Genomic DNA, 22,978 nt, shown 5'->3' on the forward strand with positions numbered 1-22,978 from the left:
ATGAGTATGTTTGTAAAAAGAACTATGAGCAAACAAATAGGTGAATAATATTCAGACCTATCCCATATCGTCTCTAGTCAATTTTCAATTTCCTGTTTTGTTCAAAGGTTTACTAATGCTATTTTGTCAAAACTTCACATCTAGAAGGCATCATGTAATTTTTAAAAAATTATCTAATCTGTTACTATTCTAGACAACCCTACTTTGTGGTAAAACTTTGGGAGTCAAACTACCTTTTCTTTCTTCTACCGTTATCATGTCTCTTACCACAAAAAAACCTTTTCTTTATATTCATCTATAATATAAAATATACCATTGAATTCCTGTCATGATACACACTGAATACAAATGAAACAAGCAACAACAGAGTAAGGAGAGACAGGGCAAGCACACCTAAGGAAGGGACAAGCAACAGACACATCTAACTAAGGAAGCTAAGAGTCTGGAGTCAGGAGTCTGACTGGGACAAAGAGGGAGCTTAGTACACAGAGGTCATACTTCTTAGTACACAGAGGTCATACTTCTTAGTACAGAGAGGTCATACTTCTTAGTACATAGAGGTCATACTTCTTAGTACACAGAGGTCATACTTCTTTCTTCCCTGACTCGGTTTCTTGTTGTGTGAAAGAGGTGAGAGGTGTGCTGGAATAGCCTGTCATGCTGCTCACAATAACCTGGGATTTTTTTTTTTATTTCAAGTGCTTTAAATAGCTTTTATATCTTTATTTTTCTACTTAAAAGAATGTTGACATAGAGCATACTAAAAACCACAGCATTAAAATACGTCTTTAACAATTCTCACTTGCCTAGCATACAAGAGCCCTCAGGTTTAATCCCAAACATTACCTAAAACTGGGTGTGATGGTTTATGCCTACAATCCCAGTTCTTGGGAGGCCAAGGGAAAAGGATCAGAAATCAAGGTCATCCTGAGTTTTGTGAATTTGAGACCAGGTTGGGGTATATGAGATTCTATCTCAAAAACCAAAGTGGGTGGTAGAGACAGAGTTCAGCAGTTAAGAATTTACTGCTTTGGTTCCCAGTATCTAGATGAAGACTCACAACTGTCTTAACTCCAGCTGCACTGAATCCAACACCCCTTTCTACTCTCCGTGGGCACCAGGCAACTGGAATGCACATACATATATGCACACAAAACACTCATGCAAAAGTAAAATAAAAAGTTTTTTAAAAACAGGGAAATGGCTGGGCATGGTGACACAGGTCTTTAATCTCAGCACTCTGCAGGCTGATCTCTGTGAGTTTGAGGTCAGCCTAGTCTATATAATGAGTTCCAGGACAGCCAGGATTATATAGTGTGACCCTGTCTCAAAACAAACAAAATCAATGTATTTAACATTTCAATATTTTAACTTGTGACTGAAACCACATACTTATAACATTTTTTTAAATGACAGATTTCTATCCCCTCCCCATTTTGTGAATTTTGAAATAATGGTTGTCTTTTGCAAAGTACACACCAAAATTCATGTAGAAACTACTCACTCATAAAATGATTTATTTTTTGAATATTCAAATTCTTAAATATCTTGTGCCCCCCTGTGTGTGCATTGTGTGTGCATGTGCTGCGTGTGTGCACATGCTGAGGATGGAACCTAGGACTTTGTATACTAAAATGTTCCTGGAATATACCCTATCACTGATATTAAAGCTTGCCTGTAGAGGGCTGTGGGTAGACCAAAGGTAGCTTGAGGCCCAGAGTTCAGTCCCCAGCACTTTGGAGAAAAACACAACACTGCATCAACAAAACTGGATCCATGCCTTTGGTTCTTGTGTCTGGCTTTTGTATCCTATTCATTTCCTTAAGATGTTGTATATTCTTTCCCTCTATTTATCTGAGCGCGGGTGTCTTCTTGGTAGTTAGTCTTGCAGCATGCTCCTTGATCATTAAGTCTAGAATGTGAAAGCCACCACAGGACATTCACTGAAGCTCTTGTCTGGGCTTTAAGGACCCTCAGCAGAAAACAAGGAAGGTGTGCAAAATATTACAAGACTGAGTAACAAAAAGAAATATAAATGCAGAAATACCATGCTTACCTCAGAAAAAAAGCTAGGCAACCAGATCTTAGCAGTGATCAAGTTATATGATCACGGACAAGAAAAGCCCTGCTACAAAGTGTAACTAGTTACATTTTAAGGTATTTCTGGAAGTTTAATTGTGTTCTGTAACACAGCTGTAGCCTCCAACAAAAGCCAGATAGCCCAAGAGACATCTCTGCCACCTCCACCACAAAAGAAGAGATTAAAGTACAACTAAAAATTCAGGGGGCTGGAGAGATGGCTCAGTGGTTAAGAGCATTGCCTGCTCTTCCAAAGGTCCTGAGTTCAATTCCCAGCAACCACATGGTGGTTCACAACCATCTGTAATAAGGTCTGGTGCCCTCTTCTGGCCTTCAGGCATACACGCAGACAAAATATTGTATACATAATAAATATTTAAAAAAAAAGTTCAGATAATCTTAGATTGGGAGTTAGTACTTGTTTCTACAAAATGTCACAGACACACAGGCTACACAGACTCTGACCTGAGAAAATACCCAGAGACATTGTGCCAAGCCATAACCATGGTTATATACACCTAAGAAGGAAAAAAAGGGAGGAAAACAGAGGCTAGAGAGCTACATTTTTACTCAGTGATCAGAAACAATAAACTGCGTAAAGAGACAGAAGGAAAGGTACACCATCTTCTGAAAGACACAGTAGGTCAGTCCCTCCTGAACTAACATTTCCCTATGTGGAAACACAGACAAGAAGCACAGAGGCCACAACAGGAGCTCCTGACCAAAAGAAAGAAATGAAGTGTAGTGGGCTCCCAGAATTAGTACAACTAATGGAAGTACTATTCAGGTCATAAAACTCAGCACCTAGCACCACCTGCCAAAATGAAAACAAAGACTAATTCATCCAAGTTTATAGTTCTGGGAAGGTCTCTAAATATACCAACCTTGCCTTTTGGTTTCTGTAGTTCCGCATCTGGCTAACTGTACTTGCTAACTGAAGAATGACAACCAAGGATATATTTTTTTTAATGTGTGCTTAAATTAAGCTCACCCTGAGAAAGGTTCGGGGCTATACTAGGATCCTGAACAATCAGTGACGTTGCTGTCCAGCTAATAAAGACTTTCTGTTGGCTTAAACCTGTGTCTGAGTAGTTTTCTCTGGTAGATACCCCACAACTATTAGGAGAGAGGGATGAAAGTGGAAGAGGGGAGAAGGGAGAGAGGAGGAGAAAGGTGGAGAGAAAGAGATACAGAATAAACATGAATGAATATTGTTCCTCCACAATTCAGCACGATAATGGCCTCAAGGGTCCCAGCTTTGAAAGGCTGAGCTAAGCTGGACAGCCTCAGCGGGGCAGAGTGAGGCAGACCCAAATACACTTCAGAAACCAACTAACCAAATGAGGGGTTCTGGGCTTTAGCCCTCTCTAGTGAAAAGTGATCAGAGAAACCTGCCCCAAGGACGGGGTGAGTCCTTGAACAGCAATCAAGTAAAAAAAGAGCCTAAATTTACAACAAGAACGTGCAGTATGAAATCAGGCAAGGAGGTACAGTATTCAGGGGGAAAACAAAGGATAATTTCAAAAGGCTCTGAGTTCATAGCATTTTTTCAGAACTTAGGAAAGCAGACAAACCTCTTCTGTACTGCCCCACGTTCGCTCACACGTTCACTCACACTCTTATCCAGGGGTCTCTTGCAAAGGGCTTTCCATGCCAGGTACTGAGTTCACAACTCACCCATTAAATATTCTCTAATCCTTTCTTTCAGTTCTACAGATTTGTTTTTGCTTCTTTCACAAATTACCTATTTAAACAAAACAGATAAAATGAACATTCTAAATAGTACTGTATTTCCTATCAAATAAAATCTTTTAAAAGTTTAAAACCAGTAAAATAGGATAATATCTTTAAACTTTTTATTATTTACTATGTGTATCTGTTGGGTATATGTATGAGGTAAGTGCAGATACCCCAGAGGTCACAAAGGGTGCTGGTTCCTCTGGAGTTAGAGTTGCAGGTAACTATGAATCATTCAACCTGGGTGCTGGAAATAGAGAAGTCCAGTAAGTGTTCTTAACCACTGAGCTATCTCTCTAGCCCTAGAATTATCTTAATGCTAAAAATTTCACAAAACTCATACATAAAAAACTTGTGCTAGAGGGCTAGAGGGCTCAGTGGTTACTGAATGCTCCTTCAGAGAACTTGGGCTCAATTTCCAGCACCAATGTGGCAGTTTACAACTGTCTATAACTCTAGTCTCAGGGGATCTGACACCCTCTCTTGGCCTCCACAGGCACGAGGCATGTATGTGGTATAGATATATATGCTGGCAAAACACCCACACACATAAAAATAAACAAACAACAACAAAAGAAGAAAAAAAGAAAAGGAAGGGGGGGGGCGTGGTGGCACAAGCCTTCAATCCCAGAACTTGGGAGGCAGAGGTAGGCAGATCTCAGTTCAAGGCCAACCTGGTCTACAAATACAGAGTGAGTTCCAGGACTGGCCCCATAGCTACTGAGAAAAAAAAGAAAAAGAAACCCTGCATTCAAAAGCACAGCCTATTCTATTTGATCACTGTAAAAGCCCATTGGAGCCAGGGAAGAAAACAGACTCCAGCAATATGGTAAACTTCATTTATTTTTTTTCTTCACACAACTTTACATTTTCTGCAAGGAAAATAAAACTTAAAAGTATAATATCAAGTATAATAAAAGTATACTGCCAAATATAAACACATGGACAAGCTGACAATTTCTCAGCTGGAGCTTTACAGTCTGAAAGAATCAACTTTCTGAACCTCTTGGTAATTACAACAATAATGTTAGAAAGAACTGAAAAGCAATTACTTTCAAATAAAAACAAAATAACAACAACAGAAACCCCATGAAGTACCACCTTATGAAAGAACTAAAATTGTGGGCTCAGTTATAAAGGCTTGCCCAGTGTATTTGAGAGCCTAGGTGCTGTTTCAATACTGCATATACACACACACAATAGTCATAAGTTTTAGGTTGGTTATCAAAAATCATTTTATAAAAACAGATAAAACTATATTTTTATGTAGTAAAATTTTATTTATTATTTTCATTCTCCCTTCTATTCCTTAATACCAGGGCCTTATGGATGTCAGGAAAGTTTTCTACCAACTGGGTTATGTGTTACTAAATGTAGTAATAGCTAAGGGGCCTGAGTCTACAGAAGATACTCCCACTACAAGTATCATGTAGGTTTTAATTCTGAAAGTAGTAGATCTAGGTCAGTCAGCAGCATATAATGCCTGATTCTTAAATTAGCATTTCAGTTCTTATCAGAGTCAGGTCTGTCTTTATATTACAGACACAGGATGCAATGTAGCGCATTTTGTTCTATTTGCTAAGTAACACAAAAAGGCTTCCTTCATTAGGCATGAATGCAACAGAATGTATGTGGGCTGTACAATGAGTTCAACAGTATGTATGTGGGCTGTACAATGAGTTCAACAGTATGTATGTGGGCTATACAATGAGTTCAACAGTATGTATGTGGGCTATACAATGAGTTCCTCTCAGCTGCTATCAGCTGCTCTCAGCATTATAATCGCCATCACTGCTACCACGATAGCCACCATTCATTATTACCATGGTCACTACTACCATCACCTTCCTGACTGTACAGATACACATTCACACTCTTTCACAGAGCACATCAGGCTCAGCAGCAAGCAGGCAAACACAACTTAGTTACTTATGACTTCACTAGCTACTGTCACAGAATGCAAATTTATATATTTTAATTTATAATACAAGATAGTAATTGCAATTTAAAAGTTACTTACGTCTTCTGGTGTTTTACCATATTTATTCTTTGGATCTTTCACAATCAAAGGGTGTGAAGAAAGCACATTGACTACATCCACATTCCCAAATTTACAAGCAAAATGCAATGGTGTATCAAAGCCCTAGGAAAAGAATAGAAGAAGCACAACTGCTTATTCAAATTATTAACATGGTTGCTCCACAGTGAAAATAGGTATTTATTTTAAAAAGTGGTTCTTACCCTTCATAATGCTGCAACCCTTTAATGCAATTCTTCATGTTGTGGTGACCCCAACCCTAACATTATTTTTGTTGCTACTGCCTAACTGTACTTTTGCTACTGTCATGAATCACAATGTAAATATTTGTGTTTTCCAAAAGTTTTAGGTAACTCTTGTGAAAGGGTTGTCTGATCCTCAAAGAGGCTAAGACCCACTAGTTGAGAACCATTGATTTAAAACAAAATCACTAGCTGGCCATCAAGCCTGACAACCTGACTTCATTCCCTAGGTGGAGAAAGAGAACTGCGTCCTGTGACATTCACATGCCAAAACCCTTCCCCTACCACTAAAAAAAAAAAAAAAAAAAAAAAAAAAAAAAACCATAATAAAAAATGTATTTTGCTGGGCGGTGGTGGCGCATGCCTTTAATCCCAGCACTTGGGAGGCAGAGGCAGGTGGATCTCTGTGAGTTCGAGACCAGCCTGGTCTACAAGAGCTAGTTCCAGGACAGGCTCCAAAAACCACAGAGAAACCCTGTCTTGAAAAACCAAAAATAAAAAATGTATTTTGAGCCAGGGTCTCACCATGTAGCCCTAGCTACCCTAGAACTCCCTATTTAGTCCACACTGGCCCTCAAACTCAGATCCTGCCTACCTCTGCCACCTGAGTGCTGGAATTAAAGGTATGAGCAACTGCTGAGCAATGGTGTCACACGCCTTTAATACTAGCACTTGGGAGGCAGAGGCAGGCATATCGGTGAGGCTAGCCTGGTCTACAGAGCAAATTTCAGGACAGGCTCCAAGGCTACATACAGAAACCCTGTCTCAAACAAACAAACAAACAAACAAACAGGTGTGAGCAACCATAGCTGGCAATAAAAAAGGATTTTAACAAAAAAATTAAAACGCCTCAGACCTATATGACAACACTTGACAAGTGAAGGGAGAAGGATCAGGCATTGAAAGTCATTCTTTGCTACATAGTAAGTTTGCAGCCAGCCTGGATATATAAGACCCTGTCAAAAACACAAAAACTAAAACCAAAAAAAAAAAAACCCCAAACCAAAACAAAAACTGTAACTTTCAAATAAAAATAAAATAAGAACAACAAAAACTCTCATAAATTACCAGCTTGTGAAAGAAACTAAAATTGTGGGCTCAGTTGTGGAGAGCTTGCTTAGCATATTTGAGACCTTAGGTTTTGTACCCAGCATTGTGTGTACACAATGTGTACATTTGCACACACAATAGTCATAACTGTATTTTTCTGTAAAATGTTACTCCTTTCTTTCTTCTCATTTTGTAGACCAGGTTGGCCTCAAACTTACAATTAATTCTCCTGCCTCATCTTCTCTAGTGCTTTCTTTTATTCTTTCCCACAGTTTCCTAAACTCCCAGATTTCTGAGTTCTTGGTTCTAACTTCTCATTGCATTCTCCTTCATATAAATAAATTCTGGTGTCTCAAACCCTTACTGAAAATCTACGCAACTAAAAGCCATGCCTTTGAAGTTTTAAAAAAATCTTTTATTTTAAAATTTTGTTTACTTATTTAATGCACACACTGTGTGGGCAGGTGCTTAATGGAGCATAGTGGACAACTTGTAGGAGTTCTTTTCTTTTACAGTACAGGTCTCAGGGACGAAACTAAGGCTGTAGGTCTGTAGGCACAAGCTTCTTTTCCTGTTGAGCCATCTCAATGGTTTTTTTTTTTTGAAAGTGGTACCAGGGATCAAACAAAGCCTTACACACGCTAGTTAAGCACTCATAATAAACCTTTTAGTACTTTCTATGCTTTTTGGCATTCTTGCTAATCAAAGCCTAGTTGACACCTTTCTTGAAGGAACCCAGGCATCTCCTAGAGTACTCCATCCGCCTACATTCTGACCATAAGTCTGGCTGAGAGCAGCCAGAAGTTTTTTACTCTCTACCGATGAAATCTCTTCATGAGCGTTACTTTTATAACCACAAGATTCTTGTTTTTTTGTTGTTATCTTAATTATTTTATGTGTGTGGGTGTTTTGCCTGCAAGCATGTCTGTGTACAACATGTGTTCCTGGTACTGAGGAAGTCAAAGGAGTCAGATCCCCTGGAACTGGAGTTACAGGTATGTGTGAGCTGTCATATAGATGCTGGGACTTGAACATAGGTCCTCTGGAAGAACAGTCAATGCTCTCAACTGCTGAGTCATGTGTTGGTTTGTTTTAATATACAGTCCCATATAGCACAAACAAGCCTTAAACTGTATAGCCAAGGATGACCTTAGACTTCTACTCCTCTTGCTTTCATCTCCCACATACAAATACTACCAGTTTGTTGCTGGTGACCTAACTAGGACTAGCTGACAATTAGGCACACACTCTACCTATTGAGCTACATCCCCATCCTTCTGTCCTTGCTTAAGTTTCCTATGAGATTGAAACATTCCACCCTACAGGAAAGCTCTTTAAAAGGAAGGAAAACTCAAAATAGCTTCAGGAAATCCCTGAAACTTACCAGATTCATTAGGCTCTTCCCTGCCAGAGTAAACAATAAAAGCTGAAAGTACCCCTCAGACTGAAAGAAGCTGAGCACAAAGAAAATTATGAGACAGACCATGTGGTAGTTTGAATAAGAATGGCCCCCACAGGTGCAGAGATTTGAATGCTTGGTCATCAGGGAGAGGGACTATTAGGAGGTGTGGCCATGTTGGAGGAAGTTTATCACTAGGAGTGGGATTTAGGGGTTTCAGAAGCCGCAGGCACTGACTGACTCACTCTCGTCCTGCTGCTTGTGAATGGAGAGGTAGAACTCTCAAGCTACTTTTCCAGCACCATGTCTACCTGTAAGTTGCCATGTTCCCCACAATGACAATGGACTAAACCTCTGAAGTGTAAGCAAGCACCAATTAAATACTTTCCTTTATAAACATTGCCATCATCATGGTGTCTCTTCACAGCAACAGAATACTAAGACTGAAGTTGGTACCAGGGACTGGGGTATTGCTGTGAAAGGCCTGACCCCACCACCTGAAGACAGTATTTTTCTGTGCAGCCCTGGCTTTTAGAGCATTTACTCTGTAGACCAGAATGGCCCTGAATGCAAGAGATTCTTCTGCCTCCACCTCCCAATCCTGGGATTAAAGGCATGTATCATCATCACCTCTGACCATGCTTTGTTTGGACCCTTTAAACTTAAATGGGCCATCCTAGCTGGAATATGGAAGATAATGTTTCTGAGGGTGATTTAATTGTGGGGGTTCAGCTCAAAAAGTTTCAGAGGGGAAGAATATTAATATATGGCCCAGAGACCATTCTTGGTGGTATTTTGGCAAAAACGTGGCTGCTTTTTATCCTTGTCTGAAAAATTTGCATGAGGCTGGGTAAATTGAGGAGTTTTGAATTAATGACATTGGCAGAGAAGATGTCAGGGGAGCCTAGTTGACTCTGTTATTAGTGGTGACTCTCTATAATGAAAAGGAATGAATTAATCAAGGAGAACTATAAAATAGCCGGGCGGTGGTGGCGCACGCCTTTAATCCCAGCACTCGGGAGGCAGAGGCAGGTGGATCTCTGTGAGTTCGAGACCAGCCTGGTCTACAGAGCTAGTTCCAGGACAGGCTCCAAAGCCACAGAGAAATCCTGTCTCAAAAAACCAAAAAAAGAAAAAAAAAAAAGAAAAAAAGAAAACTATAAAATATACAGTTTTGAGGAGAAAAGGGAACACCAAGAAGTGTAACAGAGCTAAGTCCGGTGCACAAGGAGACAAAATGTTTAAAGAAAAGTTTGATCCTAAATGGACTAAAGCTCTAAAGTAGTGACCTCACAGAAAGACTTCACCCATGTAAGCTTCCAACTTGTGAAAAAGAATTAAAGAAACACTTTAATTTAATTCTCCTCTACTCAGGAGGTAGAGGCAGATGGAGCTCTGAGTTTGAGGCCAGCCTGGTCTACAGAGTGAGTTCCAGGACAGCCATCCATAGGCAGAGAAGGAAACCATCAAAAAACAGAAAGCTGGTGAAAATGTATATGAACGAGGGGGCTGTGTTTCAATCCTAGCAAGCAGAAGAACCTGGCAGCTTTGGCTATGTGGTTCTGGCATTAGAGTCAAGGACATAAAAAAGGAGTTGTGAAATCTCCCTGCATGCATAAGCTGCTGAGGTCAGGCACATGTCAGGGGTGTCCCAGCATGAAGACCCAGAGAGGTCACTGAATGAAGCTGTGAAGATGAAGTCTGGATCGCCTTGGAGACCCCAATGTTGGAGATGCCAGAGCTGTGGGATACCTGTCAAGGATAGCTGCAGCCCAGGAATGACCAGCTCAAGAAAGAAAAGTGCATCACAATCAACAAAGCTGAATAGAGCTGGACATCTGAGGAGCACTTTGATATCAGACATGGAGATGAAGAATCTGGAGTTTGCCCTGTTGGTTTTTGGTCTTGTTTCAGCCCAGTATTTCCTCACTATGCTCCCTTTCCTCCCTTTTGGAATGGCAATGTATTATTTTGTGCCATTGTTTGTTGGAAGCATATGATCTGCTTTTTGTTTTTTACAGTTAAGTGATTGCCCTGAGTTTCTAAAAGGACTTTGAACTTTGGAGTTTTAAACAATGTTAAGACTGTTACAGGCTGTGGGGATTTTTTAAGTTGGAGTCAATGAATTTTTGCACTGTGTTATAGCTATAAGCCTATGGGGCCAGGGAGTGGAATGTAGTGGTTTGAATAGGAATGGCTCCCATTGACTCATATTTGAATGCTTGATTGGAGGCAGTGGCACTATTACTAGGAAGTGTGGCCTTGTTGGAGGAAGGGTGTCACTGGATTTTAAAGTGCTCAAACCAGGTCCAGTGTCTCCTTTTCTTCCTTCTGCCTACAGATCTGGAAACTCTCCAGCACCAGTAGTGCCTGTATGCCACCATGTTTCCTGCCATGATGACAATGAACTACACCTCTGGACTGAAACCAAGCCCCAATTAAATGCTTCCCTTTATAAGAGTTGCCATGGTCATGGTGTCTTTTCACAGCAATAGAAAATTCAGACAGACCAGCTGCTTGGAAGAAACAGAAACCAACAGAACTGCCTGGAAGAGGTTTAGATTAACAAAGGTACCCGGGAAGGACACTCTTCTAACATTGAGCTGCCAGTAGACTGTGTAGTGTATTCCAGGTTCCCAGCTCTGTGAGCTGTCAGTCCTGTTAGGGTGGTCCTTGGTGATGCAACTGTCTTTGAGTCCTTTCTGCTCCTGCAAGCAACCCTTTACCTATATTCCTGTAAGTAACCCCAATAAAACTCACGGTTCATGGTGGAATCTGTACTTTGGTCTGTTATGAGTTCCCTATCAGGAGTTCCCAACATGTGTGTTGCATCTCCCCAAGAAAATTTTTCTTGTGTAACACCTCCATAACCATCTTCCTATCTAAGTCAATAAGCATTTGTGTCTTCCTAATATTCCATAAGCCTTGCACATTGACGTAGCGTAGAAAAGAAATCCTCCCACATATAAGGAACCTAAACCTCCAGCAGACAGACTAACGAGGAATGCTCACCACTTTGTCAGGAGTATTAAGATAAAGGTCGACAATGTAGAGGATACGCTCCTGCAGCATGTCCATGTTATCATCTGGGTACATTAGACGCATAAACTCAGGGTTCTCCAGAGTCTCTAGTGTCATCTGACACAGAGAAGCCTGATTTTCTTTGGCAGCAACGTGCATGATATTGTACCGACATCCCTCCTAAAAAAAATAGGACGAGCTTTGTGTTTGTTAAAACATTGAACTTCTTCAATGCAATGCCCATCAAAATCCCCGCAAAATTCTTCAAAGACCTCAAAAGAACGGTACTCAACTTCACTTGGAAAAGCAAAAAAACGCAGGATAACCAAAACAATCCTGTGCAATAAAAAGAACTTCTAGAGGCATCACAATCCTTTCAAATTCTACTACAGAGCTACAGTACTGAAAACAGCCTGGTATTGGCATAAGAGCAGACAGGAGGACCAATAGAACTGAATAGAAGACCCGGATATCGGGGCTGGAGAGATGGCTCAGAGTTTAAGAGCATTGCCTGCTCATCCAAAGGTCCTGAGTTCAATTCCCAGCAACCACATGGTTGTCAACCATCTGTAATGGGGTCTGGTGCCCTCTTCTGGCCTGCAGGCATACACACAGACAGAATATTGTAATATTGTATACATAATAAATATTGAAAAAAAAGAAGACCCGGATATCAATCCACACACCTATGAACACCTGATCTTTGATAAAGAAGCAAAAAGTATCAAATGGAAAAAAGAAAGCATATTTAACAAGTGGTGCTGGCATAACTGGATAGCAACATGTAGAAAAATGAAAACAGACCCATATCTATCACCATGCACAAAACTCAAGTCCAAAATGGATCAAAGACCTCAACATAAAGCCAGCTACACTGAACCTTATAGAAGAGAAAGTGGGAAATACACTTGAATGCATTGGCACAGGGAACCACTTCCTAAATATAACCCCAGCAGCACAGACACTGAGAGAAAGAAACAATAAATGGGACCTCCTGAAACTGAAAAGCTTCTGTAAATCTAAGGACATGGTCAACAAGACAAAATGACAGGCTACAGAATGGGAAAAAATCTTCACCAACCCCACATCAGACAGAGGTCTGATCTCCAAAATATACAAAGCACTCAAGAAATTGGACACCAAAAGAACACATAATCCAATTAAAAAAAAAAATGGAGTACAGACCTAAACAGAGATTCTCAACAGAGGAATCTAAAATGGCTGAAAGACACTTAAGGAAATGTTCAACATCCTTAGTCACCAGAGAAATGCAAATAACAACTCTGAGATTCCATCTTACACCTGTAGGAATGGCCAAGATCAAAAACACTGATGACAACTTATGCTGGAGAGGTTGTGGGGAAAAGGGAATAATTCTGCATTGCTGGTGGGAATGCATGCTGGTACAACCCCTTTGGATGTCAGTGTGGCAATTTCTCAGAAAATTAAGAAACAACCTTCCTCAAGACCCAGTAATACCACTTTTGGGTATATATCCAAAGGATGCTCAATCGTGCCACAAGGACATGTGCTCAACTATGTTCATAGCAGCTCTGTTTGTCATAGTCAGAACCTAGAAACAACCTAAATGCCCCTCGATCGAAGAATTGATTAAAAAAAAAATGTGGCACATTTACACAATGGAGTACTACATAGCACAAAAAAATAACGACAGCTTGAATTTTCCAGGAAAATGGATGGAGCTAAAAAACATTATTTTGAGTGAGGTAACCCAGACACAGAAAGACAATTATCACATGTACTCACTCATAGGTGGTTTTTAAACATAAAGCAAAGAAAGCCAGCCTACAAACCACCATCCCAGAGAACTTAGACAGACAACAATGTGGACACTAAGAAAGACTTACATAGATCTAATCTACATGGGAAGTAGAAAGTAGAAAAAGACAAGATCTCCTGAGTTAATTGGGAACATGGGGCCCCTGGGGAGGATTGAAGTAGAGAGGGGAGAGGCAGGGAGGGTAGCAGAGAAAAATGTAGAGCTCAATAAATATCAATAAAATAAAATTAAAAAAGCAAAACAAAACATTGAACTTCATGTTTGTTAAAGTACAGGGCCACTGGTCAAGAATACAGTGACTGGTAATGATGCTGAAGGCATACTTACTTGTACAATGGTTGGGTTATCCCCAGAACCAATTAGATATCGGGGATTATTCCAGATAAGATCAGAAAAGGTATGTTCATCCCCTTTCTCAACAGCTTTCCGAAGCTTGGCAGTGAGGTCCTGTGTACGGGGACTTTTATAACTGTTTGCTCGTTCTTTATTTACTGTTTCTGATTCAGCCAGGCATAAACAATCTGCTATCAAGAGAGAGAATTATAGAACACAATCTCACAAATATTTTCTTCTCACTTAGTCTGCAGTTGGTGTGGGAAGTCCTTCTGTATATGTGTTGCTTTTACTGGTTAATGAATAAAGCTGCTGTTGGTCAATGGCTTAACAGAATATAGCCAGGCTGGAAGAGATTATCAAAGAGAAGCCATGTGGCTGCCTGCAGGAGACAAACGTGCTGGAACCTTGCTGGTAAGCCACAGCCACATGGAGATACATAGATTAAAGGTTCAGCAGCTCTTGGGAGTGATGGGTAAGAAATGATAATGGTATAAAGCACACCATAGTACTAATGCTCAATTGAGTGTTGAGCTCAATCAGGTGACTAAAAACTGAGATTAAGAATTATTTGGTGTCCTTTTTTTTTTTTTTTTTTGGCAACAGGGTCTCACTCTGTAGCTCAGGCTGGCCTCAAACTCATAGAACACATCTACCCTCATGTGCTTCCTGAGTACTGATAGTAAGGACATGCACTATCACGTCTGGCCATTTAGTATACTTTGAAAGTAAGTCAAGGAACTGAGTGTGGTGGAACAAACCTAGAATCCTAGAACTCAGGGGGTTGAGACAGGAGGACTGCAAGTTCAAGGACAGCCTGGATTAACAGGGTAAGATTCTTTACCAAAAGAACTAAAAATATCAATTCTGTTAAGTGAACAAGACATTAGCAGCAACTGTAATTATCTCTTAGAGAAAAAAGTTCTACTCATAGCTTCTAAAACCTTAATCAAAACTTGAGAGTATCTTAAAACAATTTCCTGCATAGGCACTTTCTCAAGCTGGAAGGAGAGAAATCTAAGTAGAGAGCAGTAGACAGGCCCTCAAATGAAAGACAGCACTCTACCTCAAACAAATGTAGGAAGAGGGATGTGTCAAGGTCAAGCCTCTCCAAACCAGCTGCTGATTCTGAGTGGCATAGTGGGTGTAGTCAGATTTCTAGCTTTCATTGATTTCATCTGATTCCTGCAGACCCCTTCTTGCAGAAGGTGTTCCCTTTGCTGCTTCTATGGTCCGTATGCTAAGATTTGGTCATCAGCTTCAGGGCCTACTAGCAGCAGACTACATTTGCCTTTACGTCCTGATACCTTCCCAGGGCAGCCCCTAGTCTCTTTCTCTTTGGTTATTTCATTGTAGGGCGCTTCAGCTCTCCACCTCCTCCTACACCATATTTATCTCACAGATGATGAAATATTGAAGTGCCATACATCAGGAAAGAGAACAATAGTGGTAAATCAAGTAATGACAAGACAAGTAGTACAACATGGTTTACCTTTTAACCCATCACTGCCAAAGAGTGGCACTGCCTTCAGAGGAGACAGTGGGGACATGGTTTTGTTAGGAGAAGGGAAATAATCACATACTCCTCTAGCAAATTTCTCAGCATCTTCTCTTGTTGGAAAAGCTTTAAACCGGGACCCTTTGATCAATTTGACAGCTTGCAATGCTTCCTTTTTATCTTCGTAAACATGGATCCTTTCTGGGTATGAAAGTAACAAGGGAAAATTAAGAGATGAATAGTTTGAATACTATTAATTGTACTCAGAGTTCAACAGTCAATTTAAATTTGTTAATGAGTCTCTTGGTTTTACTCTCATGTTCACAATTCAGATTTGCAATCTTTTATTAAAAATAGTCCTTCAGGATTAAAAAAAAAAGTGTGTTTATGTGAGTGTGTATTTCTGTGACTATATGCACATAATTTATGTGCGAGTATCCTTGAAGGCCTAAAGAGAAGCAGATCTCCTGGAGCTGGTGTTATAGGCAGGTTATGAACCATCTGACATGTGAGCTGGGATATGCAAGAAGATTATCAAGTACTCTTAATCACTGAGCCATCTTTCCACCCACTCTCAATTTTTTTATCTTAAGGAGGTCCTGGGCTATCCAAAAGATTCAAATGAATACACTGACAATATATGTGTGTATATATAAGCAATGCTATCATACATGCATGTTAATTTCATACCACAAGCTACAATAACTTACTAAAAATGAATTTTAAATGGTTAAGTAAAGATCTAAATATAAATAATTCAAAACTAAATTTACTCTTCTTGTATTGAATAGTTTATACCTATTATCCTAACATTCATAAGGAAAAGTCCACGCAGTTAGGAGCTGAAGCCCACCCTAGGCTGTACAGCAAGATTCAGGCTTGTCTCAGTAAACAATAATCCTGACTAAATTTAAAAAAATTGCAATTCTTTTATTTCTTTCATTCCTTTTTGGGGGCATGGTTTCATGTAGCCCAGGCTAGTATCTACCCCTAGTGCTGAGGTAATAATAGTTATGTGCCACCACATCAGGCTTTTATGGTGCTGGGTATTAACACAGTGCTCCCTGCAGAATAGGCAAATGCTCTCCTAACTAAAACAGATCTCCAGCCCTAAAATACAATTCCTTGAGATTAAAAATTATTTATACACTCACTGGAACATTTACATTTATTAACCTAAAAGCTGTTCAGGTTGTAATGAATTTAAGAGGGAGAGGGAATGCCCGGACACATGCCTTTAGTCCCAGCACTTGGAAGGTAGAGGCAGAGGATCTCTGAGTTCAAGACCAGTCTGACTTACAGAGTGAGTGTCAGAAATTCGGGCTACAAAGAGAAATTGTCTTGAAAAACAAACAAACAAATAAATGAATGATATAAGCAAGCATATTTTTCTAGGATAGCAAGGGCTACAGAGAGAAACCGTGTCACAGGGGGTGGGAAAAAGGGAGAGGGAAGATGATCAATCAGTAAAATTACTAACAAATGGAAGTGATCCAATCATTTCCAAGTCAAATCTATATAACAGAATAGTTTTTCTAGTAACTTAAAAAAAAAAAAGTATTGCTTAGATTTACCAAACTCAAAAAAAAAAAAAAATCAGAGGGTAAACAAGTACAAATAATGAAATTAATCTTGGGTGATGAGATTATAGCTTCCCAGTCTATAACAGCACAGCCCGTTACCATTTCTTATAAGGCCATCCTCATATACTGGACACACTCCATAGTACAGAAGTGGCTCCTTAGCAGCTGTCATTCCAGCCTGGTGGTTGTCATTCCTGGCAGAGGCACTGAAGGATATTGGGTGGGACTTAGATGTTACAGCTTCATCCTCTGGAGGGTTCAAGCCCACACTGTAACCAAAATCTTTGTCTTCAGAAAAACTGGCCTGCTGAGTTTGTTTCTCTTCCACAGACGCAGGAGTCCTTAGGGTGCCCCGGATAAACGGAGTGGCAGTCACCTCACTGTGATTGGGAAGAGAGGAAGTCAGCAATCCACCTTGCTCTAGTAAAGCCTGAGCTAATTTCTTCTCAAAAATAAATCTTGTTGTTGATGTAATGGGTCCACATTTCAATCCAGCTTTTATAACTTCCTTTCTAAGGTCATCTGGATTCAGGAGTTTCAATCGTGCCAACATGGCATCCATTGTCACTTCACCTATGTTCAAAAAAGCAAAAATTAACTTGAACCATGGAATCGTAGCTCATGTAAACCACATGCTTAAGCAAGTGCCAGTTTCCTCACAGGACCCTACCTTAGACACAATTAGTATTCTTATTCTAAACCTACCGTTTTACCTTTAGTTGTTGAAGGAAGGTTTTGTCTCTGCAATTAACAAACATAAACAGAGCTCCATACATTACTAACTTCAATCCTAGGCTAATTATTGAAACTCTAAGCCTCAGTTTCCTCATCTACAAAGTGGATATAATAATAGATCCACTCGGCTAATAATGAAAAGTAGATAAAATAATGAACATAAATTCTGTACCACTGGGTCTGACACTGATAACATATCCATAAATGTCTGCTACAGCTACTGAGATGTTAAGGAACACAGGCTCATTAATCTTTAGAATGAGTAAGCACTGAAAAGTCAACTAAAATTAAAAACAAAATACTCTCATACACTCAAGGGCAGCCACCTATGACACATGGAGAAGCCACCGCTAGTTGGGTGGTGGTGGCACAAGTCTTTAATCCCAGCACCCAGGAGGCAGAGACAGGCAGATCTCTGTGAGTTTGAGGCCAGCCTGGTCTATAGACTGAGTTCCAGGACAGGAATCAAAAGCTACAGAGAAACCCTGTCTCGAAAAGCCAAAACAAACAAAACAAAACACAAATGCTCTCCAAAAAGCCTCTATCAACAGACAGGTGATGTTTATAAAGGCGCCAACTGCGCTAGGACTGGGAGTATCAGCACAACCTTTGCGGCTTAGAAAGACGGCTAGATTGGCAGACATGAAAAACTGAAGTAGGTCTGCAGATTAGACAGCAGTATCGTCACTGTTAATTTCCTTGCCATACTTGTGGTATGACTATGTAGCAAAGAAAATCTAAAGACTAAGGCAATAGTATACAGAACTCTTTTATCTTTTTATTTTGAAATGATTTGTAGACTCAAAAATTGCAAACTCTGGCCGGGCGGTGGTGGCGCACGCCTTTAATCCCAGCACTTGGGAGGCAGAGGCAGGCGGATCTCTGTGAGTTCGAGACCAGCCTGGTCTACAGAGCTAGTTCCAGGACAGGCTCCACAGCCACAGAGAAACCCTGTCTCGAAAAACCAAAAAAAAAAAAAAAAAAAAAAAAAAAAAAATTGCAAACTCTGTAAGAGTTCCAATGGGACCACCATACAGCTTTCCCTAAATGTTGGCACTTTTTATGATAGTACATCATCAAAATCAGGAAACTGACCTCATAGAACAATTCAGTGAACAGACTTGGACTTTGCAAATCTATGTAGCTTCTATTCTTTTTTTGATTCTTGGTGGACAAGTTTGTGGCAGCATACCACATCTAATGTAATCATCCATCCATCCATCCACCTACCTACCTATCATCTATCTATAGTGTATGTGAGAGAGACAATAAAATTTCAAAGACAGGTATGCTGACGTATTCTCATAATTCTAGCACTTACGGCTAAGGCAGGAAGATCAAGAGTTTAAGGCCAGTCTAAGCTACATAGCAAAAACATTAGATAAGTAAGTTTCATTTCTCTAGGACAAAAGCTTATGGGTGCAGGACAAACAAGCTTAACTTCTTTGAAACATTGCTAGACTAATCTCCAGAGGGACTACACTGTTAACAGACCCACCAACAATGCAGGACAGCCATCTTCTCAGTGTTTACCAACTTTTGGGAATGCAGAATTATAAATCATAGTTAATCTAATAGGTACACATTAATACCTCACTTTAAGTTGACCGTGTTTTCCCTACCAGCTGGTAATGTTAAATATCTTTGTACAGGAGTTGAACTGTTCTGTATTGTTTTATAATTTTTGTACACCTAATATGATTTTCAAAATGAAAAACTAAAACTGAAAATAAATTTTTAGTGAAACAAGATGCTGCAAACCCTGGTGTTTTGGCTCTATACCCTGCTAGCCACATTAGTCACATGCATTGTTCTGTTTCAGTGTCTGGATGATTTTACTCACTGACCTTCTCTTGAGTTTTTGGTACAATGTTTACAGAGTCAATGGACTAGTGGACATTACACTTATTAAAGATGCCCTTATTGCTTTATGTGTTCTTAAAAATGCACATACAGGTGTATGTACATGCATGCAGAAGTTAGAGAATAGCCTCAAATGTTATTCTTTAGGTGCCACTTAATTTTATTTATTTATTTGTCTGTTTTTCAATACAGGGTTTCTCTGTATAACAGCTCTGGCTGTCCTGGAACTCATTTTGTAGACCAGGCTGGCCCTGAACTCAGAGAAATCCACCTGCCTCTGCCTTCTGAGTGCTGGGATTAAAGGTGTGCACCACATCCAGCTCAGGCGCCACTTTCTTAAGGGAACAAGAGAATGTAAAATCCAAAAGACAAGGTGTTAGACTTGTTGTCACAACACATACATTTTATCTCCCCACAGCTGTGTACAATAGCCAGCATGATCTTGACCTTCCTGTTCCTGCTTCTCAGCAAAAACGGAGAAATCAATGACTACTAAGGAAGTGTTGAAATGTACTTCAGTGGTAAAACATTGGCCAATACACACCAGGCTTTTTGTTTTCTTCCCCACACTGCTAAATAAATAAAAAATGAAGTTGTATAGAAGTTCAAAGAGGCAAGTGAAGCCTCAGTTACTCCTAAGAACTTCTTAGGGTTCTGCTGTGCAATTAACTGCTTAGAATGTCATCTTCCTTCTAGAATTCGTGGGGGAATTACTATTTATCCTCCACTAAGAACTAGACTCAAGTGTTAATGAAACACAGCTTCTGATGAACACAAAATGAACACATGCTGATGAACACAAACCGGTTAAGCATCGGGAGTTCAGGGAGGTGGAGGGCTGAGAAGAAAGAAGCACAGAGGTGTGGACTCACACCAGGAAATTCCAAAACAACCAAAAAGACCACAAGATCCTACGAAACAGCCAACCTTAGAGTGTACGGATGAACTCTGTTGAAGACTCCGGGTTTTATCCCAGCTCTTTCCCCAGAACTGAGACATGTACCACCTCAGCAGCTCTCAGATGGACTATGCCAGTAGGTAGTAGGGCTCAATTTCCAGCAATGAGTGTATTACTCTCAAAAACAAAACAAAACAAAAAAAAAACCAAAAACAGTAAGAACTATTATTATTCGTATGTTGCTAATGGTGGGGCTGAAAAATAGCGGGTGAATGACCTGCCCATTTCTGAGAAGTTCCATAGCAGCAGTGGCAGAGTCAGGAGCAGATTGGGACATGATTTCATTCCGGACACCAGTCACCTCGATCTTATAGTGACCAGCAACCATCCTCCCATCTCTCCTCATCCAGACCTAACAGTCCATTCGAAAGAAATTAATGAGAGCCATATTCCTTTATTTCCCCGATCCCCAAATCAGGGAGTCACACCTAACTTCACTACCTCCTCCTATCACTTATTTCGTTAAACTGCGAACCAACTTCCTCTTTCTTCGACTTCCGACTTTCACCAGTGTTGTTTACTGTTCACTCTTCCCGCAGCCCTTGCCAGGCCTCCCTGGCTCACAAGATCCTTCCCCTGGAAGCCCCAGACGCGCCCTGGCAGCCGGGTCTCCAAGGATCTCACCTACAGTGTCAGGAATGCTCCTACAATGGAACAGAAGTTCCGCTTCTCGGTCAGCCTTCCCGCCAGGGGACTCGGGTCCTCCCGTGTCCACGGGGAGGGCAGAGTGAAGCTCGCTCCCACTGCCTATGCGACCTTACCTGGCTGAGGGGCCACAGCTGCAGACGCGCCGGTCGGCGAGGAGGGTATCCCTCGACGACTCAGGTCCTGCGGCCGCTTCTCCAGCCGCCGGACCAGCCAGCGCACGGCGATGAGCAGCACCGAGGCGCCGAGGAGCTCCCAGGCCAACGCCGCCCACTCAACCACAGCCAACCGCTGCCACAGCATCGCCACCGTCGACGTCGCGGCCTTGAGCGCGGCCGCCGGAGTTAGAATCCGCGCCGCGCACGCCTCAGGCCCTCACTAGGCCGCTCGCTTCGCTGCCGGAGCCGCGCGGGCCGCTAGGTTCGCTGCCTCCGCTCCGCCGCGGGGTTACAGGAGTCGTAGTCACACAGGAAAAGATGAGGCGGGGTGCGCGTGCAGTCTGGTATCTTTGGTTTCCCGAAAGAGCCAGAACGCCGACAGGAACCCAGCTTCAGGCGGCTTTGGAGGCAACCGGGGTCCTGATTCAAGAGAGACGCCGTCCGGCAGTGGCGCGGACAGCATGTCGGGGTCCTGAGTCGGACTCGGCGCTCTGGCTGGGCGCAGTTTGCTCTCCCAAGCTGTAGGTGCTTGGCCTTGAGTTGCTTCTTCACCAGGGGTCTAAACACGGGGGAGCGAAGAGCTGGCACCTGGGCCACCCTGACTGTGGCCAGAGGAGCCGGTCAGACAGGTAGGTACTGGGGTCCAAAACGGTGGCCAAGTCTAGTAACCCTGGTCTGTAGCTCTGGGGTTGTAAATGAAGCTGTTTCTCTGGAGCAACAGACCGTCCCCACAAAATGCCCGTGCCGTTTTGACACGCTAAAGCCTCCCCAGTACTGGGATTAAAGATATGTGCCACCATGCCCGAATGCTAATTGCAGGTCCTTTTCTAACTTTTTTTTTTTTTGAGCCTTGCTATAGAGATCTTCCTGCTTGAGCCTATAGAATGTTGAGATTACAAGCATGTGTCACCATATTTTTACTTCTGACCACAAAACACGAGGGCACCGAATACGATGACATCCCGTATTGGTGTAGCGGCTTCTCACATGTACTTTGAGCGGTCTTCAGCAAGAAAGGTGTCGGTTGCTTGTTTGGGGAATTAGAAGGCGGCAGAGGGGCGAGGCGGGAATGCCTTTTCTGTCCAAATGTGCACCCTGCTTTCCTGCCAATGAGGTCTTGACGTAAAACCAGTTCTCAATATCAGAAAATGGTCGCCTGAGGAATGCCCTAGAAAGGTTTGAGTGAAGGCCAGCAGGTTATGATACAGAATCGATTTACAAGCTGGCCGAACTTCGGATGTACACCATTCAGGTCATGTCTTCAGTTAAAGATATTACTCCTCAAGACAGACTCAGGGAAGCCTGCTGAACTAGATCCAAAACAAAAACCCAACCAGATGACTGAGAAATGCTGATATGAATTCCCAATGGTTTTTACAGCCCCAGGATTTATAAGGCAAATTTAGATATGTCCAATTAAGCAGGGCGTGGTGGTGCACATTTTTAATCCCAGCACTTGGGAGGCAGAAGCAAGCAGATATCAGACTTCAAGGCCACCCTGGTCTACAGAGTGAGTTCAAGGACATCCAAGACTACACAGAGAAACCCTGTATCAAAAAAAAAAAAAAAAAAGAAAAGAAAAATTCAGTTTAATTGTAGGCCGAGGGAGATGGGTAAAGTGGTATTATTTCTTCAAGGAACAGGCCCGGGGAATATGTCCTAGAACAGTGGAGACCAACTTTTGATGTTTTGTTTTTTGCTTTATTATTGTGTTTATTTAAAAAGACTGTTGTTTACTAAGACTGTTAGAAGCTTTGTGTAGTGGCTAACGTATTTACTTGAAACTAAGATCAACCTGTCTCAAAAAAATCAAAGACTTACCAGAAGTATACTGTACT

At 41.3% G+C, this 22,978-nt stretch overlaps 1 protein-coding gene across 2 annotated transcripts in view; it reads right to left on the minus strand.

The window, feature by feature from the left end:
* Window positions 1-21,298, minus strand: part of Ankle2 (ankyrin repeat and LEM domain containing 2) — a 33,133-nt gene extending 11,835 nt beyond the window's left edge. The window contains exons 1-7 of one of the 2 annotated variants that reach the window (XM_057766002.1): window positions 21,099-21,298; window positions 16,881-17,354; window positions 15,193-15,399; window positions 13,695-13,888; window positions 11,558-11,746; window positions 5,837-5,959; window positions 3,757-3,823 (exon numbers count right to left, since the gene is read on the minus strand). In XM_057766002.1, the coding sequence (XP_057621985.1) occupies window positions 3,757-3,823; window positions 5,837-5,959; window positions 11,558-11,746; window positions 13,695-13,888; window positions 15,193-15,399; window positions 16,881-17,354; window positions 21,099-21,285 (1,441 nt within the window). In that variant the 5' untranslated portion in view covers window positions 21,286-21,298. Of the gene's footprint in view, window positions 1-3,756; window positions 3,824-5,836; window positions 5,960-11,557; window positions 11,747-13,694; window positions 13,892-15,192; window positions 15,400-16,880; window positions 17,355-21,098 lie in introns of both variants that reach the window. The other variant, XM_057766001.1, reaches the window with a different exon arrangement.
* Window positions 21,299-22,978: the final 1,680 nt, after the last annotated feature.

This window comes from Chionomys nivalis, chromosome 3 (assembly GCF_950005125.1).
Source record: "Chionomys nivalis chromosome 3, mChiNiv1.1, whole genome shotgun sequence".
NCBI lineage: Eukaryota > Metazoa > Chordata > Mammalia > Rodentia > Cricetidae > Chionomys > Chionomys nivalis.